The sequence below is a fragment of the Manis pentadactyla genome, chromosome 7 (assembly GCF_030020395.1).
Source record: "Manis pentadactyla isolate mManPen7 chromosome 7, mManPen7.hap1, whole genome shotgun sequence".
Classification (NCBI taxonomy): domain Eukaryota; kingdom Metazoa; phylum Chordata; class Mammalia; order Pholidota; family Manidae; genus Manis; species Manis pentadactyla.
Window position 1 is genome coordinate 125,953,752 of NC_080025.1, and position 16,477 is coordinate 125,970,228.

At 42.0% G+C, this 16,477-nt stretch overlaps 1 protein-coding gene across 4 annotated transcripts in view; it reads left to right on the forward strand.

Annotated features, from left to right (window-relative positions):
* Positions 1-16,477, forward strand: part of SND1 (staphylococcal nuclease and tudor domain containing 1) — a 446,546-nt gene that overhangs the window by 164,944 nt on the left and 265,125 nt on the right. For all 4 annotated transcript variants that reach the window (XM_057504746.1, XM_057504745.1, XM_057504744.1 and 1 more), the window contains exon 11: positions 6,719-6,808. In XM_057504746.1, the coding sequence (XP_057360729.1) occupies positions 6,719-6,808 (90 nt within the window). The remainder of the gene's footprint in view (positions 1-6,718; positions 6,809-16,477) is intronic.

The following is a 16,477-nucleotide window of genomic DNA, read 5'->3' on the forward strand; positions in this document are numbered from 1 at the left end:
GGCCATTGGTTGTTATTGTCTAGGGGGTATGTCAGCCAATCTTGGGAGCAGTATTTACGGAGAAGTTTTGGTTTTATATCAGGCGTCAGGGAGAGGGTGGCTAGATACTTGAGCAGGCATTCAAGAGGTGAGCTTTCAGGGAGGGATGAGGAGGCTCCCATGGCTAAAGGACAGAGAAGGAGACAAACAGGGGAAGACGAACGGAGACCCTCGGACTGGGAGCAGACGGCAAGGAGACAAAGGGCGTCCCCGATGATCCTTGGTGGTCTGCGGAAACTCGTATACGAGTCGGTTTCTTAGGAAGTGTGGGTCGTCACCCAGACTTCTATAAGAAGGCAGAGTGCCGGAGTCCGAGGAACCTAGTACTAGGAATTTTTGGCGCAAGGAACGGAAGGAGGAGTGGGGGAAAAGGGAGCATTCTCATCCGCAAAGGAGTCACCTCGTTTATGGCTGTTGGAGGAGGGGGCTGAGGGTCCGCCGCAGCCGTGAAGGCCTAAGGCGGGGAGAGTTCCCTCCTCGTCCCCGAGCATCAGGGCCTTGCTGGACGATCACGGTCAATGGCACCACAATAGCTCGGGGAAGAGCGGCCCGCTCCGGGGGAAAACTTACCCAAAGGCCAAAGAGGAGTGGTGAGTGTGATGAGCCAGCGCCGGAAAAAGAGGACGAGGGCAAGCTGCTGCTGGCGTTGGGGGGAAGACGGGGCCCAGTTGGGGTGTCCCATCCCCCAGGTTTTGGCACCAATGAAAGGAAAGGACTGACACACAGCAGCAATTCACCGGAGAATTCTGCTTTATTAGGGAAAGGTGCTGGGTTATATAGGAAGGGGCATGAGCTGATTTGAGTTGTCTCTTCTACGGGGCTGGTGGCTATTGGCTAGGTGCTGGGATTGGGAGGGGGGCGAGGGGTGATTGGGCTTCAGGTGGCACCAGTGGGAACCAAGGACCCGGAAGAGAAGCAAGAAGTTCGCCATCTTATGGGTGGGGGCCCTTCAGGTGCATAGATTTTTATAATGGTTATTGGATTGACCCCTTTATCATTATGTAATGTCCTTCTTTGTCTCTTGTTACTTTCTCTGTTTTGAAGTGTATTTTGTCTGATACAAGTACTGCAACTCCTGATTTTTTCTCCTTATTAGTTGCGTGAAATATCTATTTCCATTCCTTCACTTTTAGTCTGTGCATTTCTTTGGGTTTGAAGTGAGTCTCTTGTAGGCAGCGTATAGATGTGATCCCTTAGCTTTTAAAGTGACTGTCCTTCAAGACTCATTTACTAGTCCTCTTGTTGCTGGGCAGCTGCATCTGGGAGGTCTGTCCCTGCGCACCAGGTGAAACCTCAGCCTGGACAGGGAAGGGTTCTTGACTCTGAACCCGAAAGAATTCTCGAGCAGGTTGGAAGAGTGTAGGTAAGGAAGGAATTCATTAAAGTGAGAGTAGCAGAGAATGGCAGCTGAGTTGAAGGCAGCAGAGAGCAAGGAAGCTGAAGTAGTACAGAGATTGAAGATTTGTGCTATAGTCTAGAAAATAGAGTGAAATAATGAAGTAACAAAGATGCTTACCACTGGAAGATCACAGAGACAAAACTCAATTAAGTTGAGCAGTTAAAAAGCTTTATTTAAAAAATGCTTACTTAAAGGAAAGTGCAGGCCTCCTCAGAAAGGAGGCATGCTGAAAGACTGAGGGTTCCGTCTTTTTAAGCATTTTCAGGTGTGTGGGAAAGGGCCAGCAGGTATACACTCACAGAGTGTTCTCAAAATGCTTTTCTTCAGTGAGAGACATTATGTGTCTTCTCTTCAGCTTCCCTCGGGGATCATGTCAATCAAGACCGCCTGCCCCGCCTCCAAGGTGGGTTGAGCTACTGTCTTTGCTAAAGAGTATGTTAGAAATCTTTCTTCCTAATAACTTCCTTGTTTTTAAAATGGAATCTTAGCCATAAAATGGAATCCTTCTTGCTCTTGCTATACTCTTTGTATCTGAGCTTTTTTGGAAAATTAATCATGATGTTTGTCTCCTGTCTGCCCCACGTCACTTTGAGTTCTCTTAGCTTTTAAGAATACCTATACACCAGCATTTCCCAAATGTATACCACCAGTTCAGAGCTTTCTTCCAAACACGGCTACTCCTATATCCAAGTGCCTCCTCAACATCTCCACTTGAAGTTTGGCATGTCCATAACTGAACTCCTTACTTTACTCCCCTCTCTGTTGTCTAGTCCACCTATGGTCTTTCCCACCCCATTTGACCCCACCGTAATTCTATTTCCTCAGATATAAAATGGCGTCATCCTTGATCATTCCTGCTTTTCTCTCACACATCTCACTTTGCCCATTTACTCTCAGAATAGTTCCAGATTCTGATCACTTTTCTCTGTGCTGCCTCCATGATATAATCTATCACCGTTGATTCCTACCGAGATAACTGTCATATCTCCTAATTGGTCTCCCTTTTCTCTCCCCTTCTTAGCTATAGTGTGTGCCCTGAACACAGTGGCCAAACTAATTCTTTCAAAAGTGAAGTCAGATCTGTGTCTTTGCTTCTTTCCTGTTTTCCCTTCCACATTGCTCAAGCCACAGTGGTGTCATTGCTGATCCTTGAAGCCATCTGGGCATGCTTATAACTGAAGGTGTTTGCATTAGCTTTTATCGCTTCCTTTCTTCAGATAACCACATGCCATTCCTCATTTGAGTCTTTGCTAAAATGTAACCTCAATGAGGCCTGCCCTGATCACATTACAACTGTGGCTCTGCTCACTGGTTCTCTCATCCTGCTCTGCCTTTTCTTGATCCATTTCACCTGTCTGCTACTAAGAGCATGTACTTTGGCCTATCACTGTTCATAATGTCTTCTCAGGAAAGAACTTAAGGAATTTAAAGAACTTTAGTGGAGTCACATTTATCAGTCTTTTTTTTTTTCATGGTTTGATCAGCATTGTTTAAGAAACCCTGCAGTATCCCAAGGTCATTAGATATTTTGGCTACAAATCCTTGGTTACAGTATGGACTAGATTAAATTAGGCATGAACATGTGTATAAGTCCCTTCCATTCATTCCAAATGAACATTGAACAGAGAACTCCTTTTGGCAACCATCCAAAAATAACTTGGTATAAAAATGCCTGTGTGTCTTTAGATGCTGATGTAGGTGTTGGGCCTTCCTCTCCAACCTGTGAGAGGTACAGATGATTGGAGTTATCACTAATGGGAGTCATTGCAGAGCCTACATACAATGTCATTTCTCAGGATGAACAGTGTTGACAGCACACATTGGTTTGTGTATTATCTGCCCATCCAAATAAAGCAAGCATTCTTTTCTATTTAAAAAAATAATATTTCCATGTAAATTAGAATCTAAACTAGACAGTTGTGTTTAGCTGGCAAGAATCAGCTGAAGTCCTGTTTTCTCAGAACACATTCCATACCTCAATTGTCTCTTCGAGATTTCAAAGGTTTTTATCTACCTGGTAATTTGGAGGAATTGCTTTTATTTTGTGGTTTCTTAGGGACTTCTAATATCTCTCTTGTAAGATGTTTGCAGATGTCAATAGCTTCTAGCTCTGAAGGGTTAGAGTAACAAGATCGTTCTGTTTTCACTTGTGATACTTTTTTCTGCTGGTGCTATTAGTTCTTTCCTAGCTTCATGAGAGACATAAAATTGGACTCTGAACTTGTCCTGTTTGTTATGGGGAAGCTTGCTGGTAAACTATTTATTTTCTTACATTCTTTTGGATGTATTTTGGTTTGGCACCATCCTGTTGAGTTCCTTTCTTGTTCACATAATCCACTTTCACACATTTACTTGTATCTCATTACATGGTCTTTATTTGAATGCTTGTTAAAATTGTTTCTTACCTTTAATTAATTGCTTTGTAGTACAGGCAAATGACATTACCTTTAACCTCTGTGGTATTTCAGAATAAGTAAGGTAAGGTTCAGACATTCAGGTTATGTGGCAAATCATTAGGCTCTGTAAGGTAAATGTCGATATTTTGTTCAATTCATTGTTTAAAATGCTATTCACTTGTATGATCACATAGCTAGTCTAAATAGACTGTCCTCTGTTGCTCACTAAATATGAATACGTTGGCACCTCTTTACTCCTGAGGGCTGATGTCCATTGATTTTCTCTTTATTAAAAATCCTGTTCATTTTTGGCACCTGGCATCTTTCTGTCTAGTAGGCATTGTTACTGTATCATTGAGTGTCATCATAAACTCCATTTTATGGACCATATGTTCTACTTACTTCCTTAGTAGTGACCATTATTATCATTTGGCTGCCTGGATATTTATAAAATACCCATAATTCTGCGTCACTACCCTTGTAAACCCAGCACTCTCCCTCTAGCCAGGCTACCCTTATGTGTCTCATTTCCCTTATTTCCTGTGAGAAAACCTCAGTGTTAAATTAATTATTTTTTTTATTATTTCATGTTTTGGACTGTACCATACTAGGCAGTTTCCATGACACTCCAGGACTTTGGTTAAAGTGTGGACAACCATATTGTTCCTGTTCAGATCACGTGGATTCCTATACATCATCTTAATAAAGTGTTCAGACCTGCATTTCTGAGGGTGTTTTAACCCTCAGGTATGAGGAGGAGCCCCAGAATGTTGGCCTTTTTTTAAGTTCAGAAGAAGTAAGAGACAATTAGGTGATGAATGTGAAGCTCAAAGAATTATGTACATTCTCTTGAGTGATTTTCTTGTTAAATTAAGGAATTATAATGGTTAAATAGTGTGTTCTGGATACCAAGGCTTAGTTAGGTCTAAGAGGAAATACCTATTTTGGTCACCTTAACCTCAGTATTGCCCTTAGGAATAGTTTAAATGTGGGATATTAACATGATAAAGGTTCTTTATTTAGATTGGAATTGATTGGCTATTTAACAGATAATTTTGAGTATTTGAGCATAGAATGTGTTAGACTGGAGGAAGGAAAAACAAGGACATGCAAACAGAACAGAGAGATACCATAAAAGGAGAACAGACCAGACCCCAAGGTCCGTGCCTTATGTGGAAAGGGGACAGCTCTTCCTGAATTCCATCCTTCTGATGTCCCAACTAAGACTCAGATGTCAGCCTCCTCCCTCTTAGAAGGAAAAAAAGTTTCTAGTTGTCTATCATGTCACCTTTAGCCAATCGTACATCTCCACGCCCCCTAGGATAGCTTACCCACTCCTCCTCCTCCTAGCCCCTTATAAGCCCCCACCTCCCTGACCGGGTGTGGCTTCCCCAGCCTGTGTTTCAGGCCGAGGAACATCACCCAGGAATTGCGCTCAAATAAACTGCCTGGCCCTTTGTTGCCTCTTGTCACCTGCTTATTTCGGCTAGAATTTATCTTACAGAATGGACTTTAAAGGGAGATCTTGTTTTGTCCATGTGTAGTGGCAAAGCTGAGGCCAGGTGGACTCATACAGGCTGGGGAAACAACAGTGTGCCTATAGGTTAGGAGTTAGTCCTTGATTTTCTCCTTATTTGTGAATTTTTTCCAAACATTACTTGGTTTTAGAGATTCTCAAATCTGTACTTCAGTCCTACTTTTCTGGTATACTTGATCTTTGTACATCATGCTGCATATTTCTCTTGTAGTTAGTTAATCCAACTATTTATTGAATATGTACTATTAGGGAGGTATTGTACTTGGCTCTGGGGTCACAGAGAATAAGAGAAGTGGACAGGGTCTCTTGTAACCTAGGCTTGAGGAGAACAGAGACATACAAAGTAATTGAGCTGACACCTCCCTATTTCCCTGTTCTACATTCCCCATCAAAAGGCAAAGTTCTTGACTTCATATGGCTGTCACTGTGACTTAAAATACTGCATTCCTCTTCTCTATCTCCTCTATCCATTCTGTTGCCAATTCCTGTCAATTCATTTTTTAAAATGGTTGTCATACCCCTTAAGTTCCTATCCATTCCCACTTCAGTCAACTACATCTAGACCGCCTCCTTTTAGATTCTCATGGTTACATTGACTAGACAGTAACCTCTTCCAGAAGTCCAGAGCCCGTGAAATAGTGAAGGAATTGTGTGTGTTTATATTTATTTGTGCCTGTGTATTGAAGTACTCTTCTTTCCTTCTTTCCCCCTTTTGCTTGTTCTTTACCTTCAACTCTAATTTTTTCTCTTGTTTTTTCCTATCCTGGAAACTCAATTAAGTCCCACTTTGTCAATGAAATATTTCCTGATTACTTCTTTCTTGGCATTTCCCTGGGCTCTTACAGCACTTGGTCCCTAGCCTGTATCACTTAGCACTTCTTCAGAACTGCTTTGTGCTATTTCATACCAGTAGATTTGCTTCTGTTAACTTTGGTAGGTTACAAGAGCAAGGAGTTTAGGATGGAAACATATTTATGGAGTGCTTTTCATGTGACTAATAGTCGGTGCTAAATGGTTTATTCATACAGATTTATAATGTACCTAAAAATTATTTAAACGACCTAATGCTTATTGAGCTTCTTCTACATCATAGATGCAAACATTCCATTGCTTATTTTTGAACCTCTTTTGTGAAAAACATATTTGTACTCCCTGTAAAAGCATTTCAACCAAATATTTGTTAATCACTTACTATGGATCTAGCACTCCATTAGTGTTTGTGATAATGGGATGGCAAGAGCATATTTCAGATGAATTCCCATATCTTGTGCTATTGGCTGTGTTCTTTGGGTTTTTTGGTTTGCTGTTTGTTTTCATTGCTGATATGATGTTTTGTTTTGCTTTTAGGATAAGAACAAGAAACTGCGTCCCCTGTATGACATTCCCTACATGTTTGAAGCTCGGGAATTTCTTCGAAAGAAGCTTATTGGAAAGAAGGTAAATGATGGCATCCTGGGCCTCCATAGCCATGGCGGCTGGTGTCCTTTCTGCCTGCATCCATGGCCTGAGGGCTTTGCCTCACTGCCTCGGGCCCCCATGTTGGCTGTGGCCCAGCCACTCAGTGCCACCCTGTACCCTTTTGGGGCCTGGACAAGGCCTCAGTGGCCAAGCAATTTCTTTGTACTTACACAATTGTGCCACTGATACAGTGATGCGACTCCTTTAATGTTAAAGGGAATCAAAGACTGTTTTTTACATCTTGAAACTCTAAGACAAGGTTGACCCAGAAAAGTTCAGTAAATCCCCATTTAATGAAAGACCTTTCAACAGTTTGGACCAAGTGGAGATTATCATGGCCATGCAGGACGAATTTGGGTTTGAAATTCCTGATATAGATGCAGAGAACTTAATGTGTCCACAGAATTTGTAGAAGAAAGATGTATATGAATAGAATATTAGATCCCTTTTCTTCACTGAGAGAAGACTTGGAAGATACTGGCAAGTGTCTGTAAGTGAGAAGGCATTTTGGCATTATTGCTGGCTTTGATAGAGTAATTCTATTCAGACTTGTATTTAAATTGTGTGTCTTTGCCCTTTGAAAATAAACCTGTAAAACAAAAAAAAAGAAAGTAAATGGTGACAGAAACAGATTTGCAGATAGTTAGGGATTATGTAATCTGGGCTAGCCCTTGTGATGGAAACCCAGAGACCAGCAGGTGACATTCCTGCCCCAAGTCAAGCAGAATCACTGTGATATGAAGAGGGGTGTGCCTGCAAATCAGGAAGTGGTTTCCCTTGGGAGAGGTTTAAAATTGGAGCCTTGACCTCAGTATGATTGTCAGAGCTCTGATGGCATGTTCTTTCCAACCTCCAGATGCAATTCCAGTTTCAGGAATTGCATATGGCCCTGAGTTTATCCACTTGGCTCTCTTGTTCTCTCCAGCCACCTCCATGGGAAGTTGGTGCTGTGGGATTTTTCTAGCAGGGGAAGGTTGCTGGTTTTTCCTGCCTCTCCTACTTGGGAGCAACAGGTTGACTAAGGAGAAGATGGGCTCTCCTGGACTAGAAACATGCTACTGAAATGTACTAGGGTGTGCAGGGCACCTCCATGTCATGGGCTTGTCACATTTCCTGTAGATTCTAAGCAGGTGTTGGGGATCCTTGGTGGGAAAAGAGTACATGGTTTCCTGGTGGCGCTTGGTGAAGCACTTTTTCTTCCTAGTCCAGTGCAACAGTTCAGTAACCCTGAGAGTGCACCTCCTTGTGTTTCTAGAGCATAATATTCTGTCATTAGGTCAGAACCCGCCCTTCTGGGAGGCTGAGGGTGAGCCACTGAGTGCCCCCTATTTTCTCTGAGCTCCCACCCAAAATACCCTGGGCAGTTCTTTGTGTCCCTGGTAAACAAAGGAAATGAACGGGGTTGTTACCTCAATGGTAGTTGAGGGAAATCTGCTCAGGGAGCCATAGTGATCTGTCTTTACCCATGTTCTGTTCCAACGGGTTCCGATTCTTTCGGCACCTAACGTTTTTTGGTTTGATTTTTCTTCTATCTGCAGAAAGGTAAAGGCCATTCTGCTGTATGTCTGGCCTTAACAGTTAAAGCCATGTTAGCCTTCTTTACCTAAAGGAGATTTGTAAATTAGTGGTGAGGTAACAGGTTCAAAAAGGCTCTCACTTTTGAACTAATGCTAATGTAGTATATTATAAATATTACCAATTGTATTATATAGTGTGGTCATTAGAAAGATAAATTAGAGCGAAGAGATTTTCAAGGTGGGCATAAGATGAAATTGCTAATTTTGAAGTAGAGAAACGAAACTGGGTTCCCTAAAAATGAGTATTAAATCTCCTCAGGTTCCTTCAGAGAATAGGCTCATTTATCATTGTATAAAACTTGACAGAATGCTGTATTCATTCATGAAGTATAGTATGAATGATGGCTTTAAGCCTCTTTCAATTTCTAGATCTCCTGTTATCTAATCTAATGTCCAACATCTCTGTTTCACCAGGCTGATACTGTATCACTCATTTACTGGCTCATAAACAAATGCATAGAGACAAACAAGGAATTTCTTCACAAGTATGGATTTACATTGAAATTCATGGAAAGTCACATTGAAAGGAGTGGCAGCATATATTTGATTGAGTGTAGCCAGCTGGGTGGCATGTATTATGGCATCCACCTGGTTTCTTTGAGTATTGCCCTGTCCTGATTCTGTTTCATCCCTGGGAATAGAGATCACAGCTAATTGCAGCAGCTGCCAAATGCTCCTAGAAGATTGCCCAGCTTCTGCTCTCCAACACTGTGCATCAGGCCTTCATAAAGTCCTCTGTCACAGTATGAAAAGACTGACCTAAAGTGTCAGATAAGGTGGCAATTTTTAAGCAAATAGGTTCCCTTTTGGTGGAGGATGCCTTGTTTACTGGTTCCTCTGCATCAGAGTTGATTGGATTCTATTTGTGCTGAGCCCAAGTTTTGTCCCCCATGGTGACATTGTATAAATGATGAATACCATATCCCTGCGTAGGGAGTAGAAGGCAGCCCTGCTCTGCTGGGCTGGAACATTCCTGATGCAAGTGCTTTTCCTAACTCATCACCTGAAACCACTTGCCGGTCTTCTGGGACCATCAGTGGTAAGAGCAAACACCCATGTTCTCTGGAGTCTGGGAGCAGGCAGGGCAGTTGCTGCCTCAGGGGGTGGCTAGCACATCAGTGCAAATCTCTGCCAGTTCCCTTCAGACCTCTGCAGCTGCTCAGTGTGACACATGGTGATTAAGAGGTACCAAGGGGAGAGCACGTGTGCCTATGTGCCTGTGTGCACGAAGCTGATTAGGGCAGCCTGTCACAGCTTAAGCAAGATAATGGAGGGAAAATCATCTTCTCTGCCCTATTATTTGGCCATCCCAGAGAGTCTATCATATGACAATTTTAAGGATTTTCTAGAAAAGTAAGATTGAAGGTAAACTGTTAAGGTGCTTTGTTAGATTCAGTGGCCTGTATGTCAGTTACAGAAATTCACTTTCTCAAGATTTAATTATGGCTAAATGCCTCATTAACATAACCAACCACCTCTCTGAGCCTTGGTTTTATCAGTTGTGAGATGGGAGTATTTGCCTTCTCTTGCTAGTGGTCATCCTGTACATTGAGAATCTATGGTGGTATTTAGTCCTTTCAGATTTTCCAAACACCAGTAAGGTATGTTGTTTTGTTTTTAGTAATACTGCTTTCCTATAGAACCTGGCATAGCCTTTTTTCAGTTATGATTTTACCAGCTCTGAGGTCAAGAGATGTGAATCAGTACACAACTGATTTGAGTGGCATTAAGCCATGGTACAGATTTGGCTGGTACCTGATTAAATGTGTTCCAGCTTCCATAAAACAAGTACCTGCTCAAACTAAAGTGAATGTGTGTGTATTGTTTTCTCTGATTTGGGGGAGGGTAGAAGGATCTATGTGTATTCTGGAAGTGTTTGAGAAGCTGTCTGAATTGCCATGCTGCCTGGTAGAATGCCCTCCCTGTGTCCCATTTACCATTTGCTCTCTGTGCTTTCACTAAAATGTTCACTGAGGGATACACATGGTGAATTCTTGCTAGTGTCTTGATAATTTCTTCTGGGGTTCTTTATGGCCCCAGTAGAGCAGAGAAACAGAATACATGGTAATGTCAGCATGTCTTTTAGTTTTCCAGAATGATAATGTAGGTGTGTATAAGGTTGCAAGTTTGATGCCCTCCTAAACGACCAGGGCTACATTCCTCTAATAGCAGAAGTTGTTTTTTTGTGTGTGTATCTTTTTCTTAATGCTTAGCGGACACCCATGTGACAGAAGTTTGTGTGCCTCTCATTTTGTTCTCAGTGGTGGAAGGTAATAATTGGGATCTTCATTGGGAATTTTTCCTAGATATCTCAAACAATCTCTATCTTGTACAATCTCTAAAGTACAGTCTCCAAATACTTTAAAATCCATGTAATACAGAATTTATAAATGACACATGAATGATTATAACCCGTGAGTCTTAATTGCACAATTTTTAGCACCATGGGAACTTGTGTTCAGAGTTATAACTTTTTTGGACAATTGAAGGGTCAAAAATGGTGGGAGAGATGGAATTGCCAGAAGTAAGATTGATTTGAAGATGTAATCCTGGTGATACCATTGCTGACGCTTTAACACACTCTGTAGAAACCTCTGCCCCAAAATGTATGTCTGTGAATTAAATATGTTTACCATTTAATTATGTTAAATGAGAAAATTTGGGGAATGAAGCTCATTTGTGACTTAACAGTTGACTTTGTGTGGTTTACATGCCATTTAAGTTTATTCTGTGAACTATGCTCTTTTTTAGGTTATCTTGCCAATGGGTTTCTGCCCTGGGCAAGTTCACTATGCATTCAATGTGACCAGAGAAATGACAGTAGAACATTCTTGGGGTGAAAGTGTTATACCCACCTTTATTTCCACAGTGGTAGGTCAATCACTAAATCCCATTCACTTAGAGTGAGCCTGCATTCAGCAAGCCGGTCTCTGCCTCTGGGCCTCTCTGTCCGCACAGCCGTCCTCTAGCCCTCTGTCCTTGGCACTGCCGCCACTCCAGCCTCTCTGCTCTCCTGCAGCCGTGCCACTGTGTCTGTCGCCCGGAGCACTGGGCGAAGCTCTTTATATAGAGTCAATAGCAATGCATTGCCCACATGTGTGTAGTGAGCTAGCCAACCAGGGCCAGGTGAGAATCCTGGCCATAGGAACTTTCATTTTATCCACATAGGTACTTAACATTGGGCATTTTTCTCAATAAGTTACTGGGCTGTAAATAATAGAGGGAATATTTCAAATTCATATTACAGATTGTTCCTTATGGAAGCCTATTTTGCTCATGAGGCCTGTACTTCGGGGGGTGTGGAGCTTGGTGGTGTGGACGGGAAGGAGCTCCATGTGCTCCAGAGGTATCAGTCCAACATGTTTAAAATAGAACTCATGATAATTCTGACAGAAAATCTGGTCCGCAGGGTTCTGGGAGTCATGCCACTAACAATTGCCATCAGAAACATCTTTGACACCCGCTCTTTACCCCTCTTATCCCAGTCCCTCATCAGCTCCTGCTTTATATACATGTGAGTGTGTCCTCGTCCTGCTGCATTGCAGCCGACTTGCCTGCATATCCTGTCACCTGGACTCCTGGGTGCCTTTCCCCCTGGCTTTCATGCATTCTGTCCTCCCACTCTGTTCTTCCCAAAAGCGTCCATGACAGTGCCATTATGCTCTTTGTTTGCCTACAGTGTTTGCTTCCCATTGCATTCTGTAGCCTACAAGGCCCAGTATAATCTGGTCCAGCCTGCTTCTCAGATGTCTACCTCCCATCCCCCCTTCTGTCCCCTACCTCCTGGCCACCTTTATGGACTTTATTAGGGCTCTGAAATGCATTATGTTCCTCTTATCTCAGGGTGAGATTTTGCACTTCCAGTTTCTTCTGTTTGAAATACCCTATTTGTCCTCATTTTCCTCCCTTTCTATCTTAGGGTGTCCTTCAGACACAAGTTATATGTGACTTCCTAGGGGAACTCTTCTCTGGACAACCCCTCTTCCAACAATTTGAACATAATTTTTCAAATCTTAATGTATTTCAGAGATTGTGTTATAGCTCGCTCTCTCATTGGGTATTATTATGTTAGGCTGATTAGGGCCCATGTCTGTTAGGCTTCCTACCCCAGGGCACAGTACATACAGTGTATGATGCTTGGTAGGTGCTCAATAAACTTACATACAAATAGTTAAAGTTATGGAAAGGAGGACACTGGGATGAAGGCTGTGGACCCAGATAAGAATATATAAAGGAAGTAGAAGTAGGGCCCCGTGAGTCACCTAGGGTTAACTGTATGTACAAGAGGGTAAGGTGAGATTGCCTCTTCATTTCAGGACTCACAAGTCAACGTGGCACCTCTTGATAGTACATGTAAATGATAGTCTCTCTATTCTGAGTTAATGTGCTGTTACGAACTGGGTTGGCAACCAAGCTACTGTTAACAGCCTTGTGTTCTTGGGATCAAATATCCTGAATGCCTTAGCCAATTATAGAAGATGTGGCTCATTTGTAATTTGTTGAATACCCTCTTATGATTTTTATGCCATTTCAATTTGTACTGTGAACTAGAAAGAGTTCTTTTTGTAAGGCCCATGATATAATGCTCATTCCAGCTTAATAGGGTTAGCACTGTCGTTTACTGAGTTGTCTCTTCATGATAAGTCCTAAAATGTTGCTTTCACTTTAATTTTCACCTGCACCTTGCAAGATGTATGTATCACTTGTATTATTACAGGTAAAACTGAAGTTCATAGAAACTACGTATTTTACCCACAGATGTCTATACTTTCCATTGTTGTGCTAAGTTGAAGGCCATCTAGAGAGGCCCGCTTCCCTGTTATTGATCCTGAATCATATGTAGATATAGCCAGGTTCATGGTCCTTTTTGGAGTGATGTCAGTTCTTGTATGTAACATGCTGCAGGAGTTGGTTCTCTTCAGCTGCGTTATCCTAGTCTGCAGCTATCAGCTGGTGGTAACAGACCCATAGATGAGCCCCCTGAATACTTCTAGCCCTTCAGACATTATCTCATTAGTCTTTGAGATGTCCCTGCAAAGTGATGTTTAATAAAATTGTTCTTCAGAGAACCCATTGTCAGATTGCATGATCTTCCAGTTACACAGACAAACGTGAGGTCATAGGTAACCTTGCTAAGCCAATGTTGAGGCTTGATTTCCTTTTCACTTTAATCTCTTGGCATAGTTGAGACTTGGGAGAGTCTGGGAGAACAGAAAGGCCTGGTTGCTTTTTTATCTTTTTGTCCCAGTACCAGGGAAGAGTTTGCAGGGTGCTCTTGGTACTTGTTCCCTGTGCAAGGACAGGTCTCTGAAGGTGCTAGCAGTAGCAGTCCTTAGCAAGAGTAGTATTCCCCTTCGCTTGTGAGCAGTCTTCAAGGGCCCTGGACCTTTCTTGAGGACTTCTTCACTCTTCTCCCTGGCTGTTTAACAGGGCTGCTCTTTCCCTTAAATACACTTGTAAGTTCTATCCTGTGCAGTGTTACTTATTCAGTTAAGTGCAAAGCTGACAGTCTGTAAATTCTTCTTAATTACCTTGGTGTATTTTGGTTTGGTTTTTATCAACATTTGCTTTGTCATCTCCACATTTTCCACTTGATATTTATTTGATTTACTCATACTGTGGAAAAGTCCTTTACGTTAATGATCAAAATAGGCCCTGAGGTTGTGAATGCTTTTTTATTTAAATCCACCAGTTTGTACGAGGTTGCTTGTCCTTTCCCGTGCAGCTGTTAGCATCAACGTGGCTATAGATTTTTTGAATCATTGACTAAAGATACTCACCGAATAACTGTTTTGAATGAGTTATAATTTCTGACCATGCTTTCCTCTTAGACATGAGGGGAATGTGTCAGTATGCATTGGAGATGAAGGGGGTTATTTTAGATGCACTTTACTTTTCGGGAAAGAACCTTGACTCATTAGCTCCCTTGTCTGGTGAATGTAATTAACAGAAATAACCTTTTCCTGGAAACTTGGCTATTCCCAGCAAGGTAGCTTTCTGCATCCCACCACCTACATGTTCTTTTTGATGAGTTCTTGTTTTGGTTTTTAAATCTACATGTTGTGAAAAATACCTCTGCGATTTGGGGGCATTCAAGGTATTGAGGTGAACACGTAGCTCACCGGCAAAGTGTGGTGTTGTATGATGTATATTAGCCTCTTCAGAATGCATCTCTAAGTTAAATGAAGAAACTAACACTTCCAACTACATTCCTGGAAGTTTTTTGTTTGCTTACCAGTGGGAAATGATTTATTAGCTACCAGCTTCTTTGAGATTCTCATATCTCTGGGTACTACTCTTATATTACTTGCTTATTATTGAAGATTTTCTTTCCTGGGCTCCCAAGTTGCTCATAGTTTTCTGGTGAAATTTCTTATGTTTTTAACATGATTTGTGGTCAGCTTGTCTTAAACCACCCACTCCTGATTTTTTCAGCCTGGTTTCTGAAATGTCGTCCTTGGGGCTGGAACTTTCCATGCTTATTCTCTGCAAACTGGGATTTTATTTTAGGGGGTGATTTGTGCTGAATCAGCTCAGCTGTGTTTGGGGGTATGGAGAGGACAGGGTTTTTTTCCCCCAACTTTAAAAATAACCCTTATGTGCCCAAAAAAACCCTATAAAATGTGCTGAATTGCATGTCTTCAAATTTCCTATACCTTCTGGTTTACAGAGAATAGATTATTTTGAGCTTGTTCTGTGTGATAATGTACAGGATATTTTGTGTTGTGTAAGAGGGAAAAGAGAAACTGGGTACAGATGTACTTAATTTGATATGCAATCTGACTCTTCCATCTTCTCTCAATATTTTTTCTCTAGTAGTTTTCATCTTCTTAAAAGGGCCTATGTGGGGATAGAATATATGACTTTTGTATTAAAAAACACATTTCTTAAATATTTGCAACACATCATTTAGAAGTAGTGCTTACACTTTTTAAGCACTAACTTCCCATGTTTATTTTCTGTGGTGGCCTCTGCGTTAATGTTCAGAAAGTTAGGCTAATACTTTCCTTCAGTTGCTAGACTATTTCTTTCCTGACGGTATAGCTTCATATACAAGACAGTAGTATGCACAAGTGTCTCTTGGTTTTAAGGTGGAAGTTCTATGAACTCTGTATAGCTTCATGACAGGAGTGGTGTTTTAGGTCTATGTCTTCATAATTGAGCTCATTTAAGTTGTAAGATCCTTGTTTTAATGTGTTTAAAATCAGAATGGAGCTTTTTGCTCTGACCTGAAACAAGTTCTTTTGATAGCTGGAACTGCTTTCTTGTTTTCTCTTGCTTGTTATCTTCTCTGGGAAATGTTCAGCTATTCCTAAAATGCTGCAGTTCTATCCCATGGGGATTTCTGGCATGGATAGTCTTCTCTGATGTTTTCCTGATGATTGTTAAAGTGGCCTGAATAGTGTCCTCTCAGAGTTCTTGTCCGTTTAGAACCTCAGAATGTGGAACTAGGGCCTTCACAGATGAAATTTATTAGGTTAAAATGAGACAGTAGTGAAATGGAGGGGGCCCTAAGCCCAGCACAGGTGCCCTCCTCAGAGAGTATAGGACACAGGAACAGAAGGCCATGTGACCATGGAGGTGGCAATTGGAGTAATGCAGCTGCAGGGCCAGGGAGTGCCGGGGGCGGCAGGGACCACTAGTAGCTAGGAGGAAGCGAGGGAGATTGCTTTCTAAGAGTCGTCAGAGGAAGCGTGGCACTGCCTGCACTCTAGTTTCCAACTTGAAGTGTCCAGAAGTGTGAGCAAATTTCTGTTGTTTTACACAAACCAGATTGTGGTCCTTTGTTATTGCAGTTGCTCGGACAGTAACACACTAGGCAAGGAGTATCTGGGCACTTGACTTGGCTGGAGTTCCCATTTCTAGATTTGTATTGTGGAAATGAGCTCCTCTGCAAATACAGTCCGTAGGATAGAATTTGAGGGTGTCAGCACTCTTTCGTCTTTGGTCCCCGGCCTGTCTTATCTTGCTTTCTGTATTGTTTGTCCTTTTTGTTGTCACTCATCCGGGGTTCTGCCTTCCTGTCTCCAGTCCAGCTGGAGTTGGTGCTTAGTAACTGCTGATGGAGCAC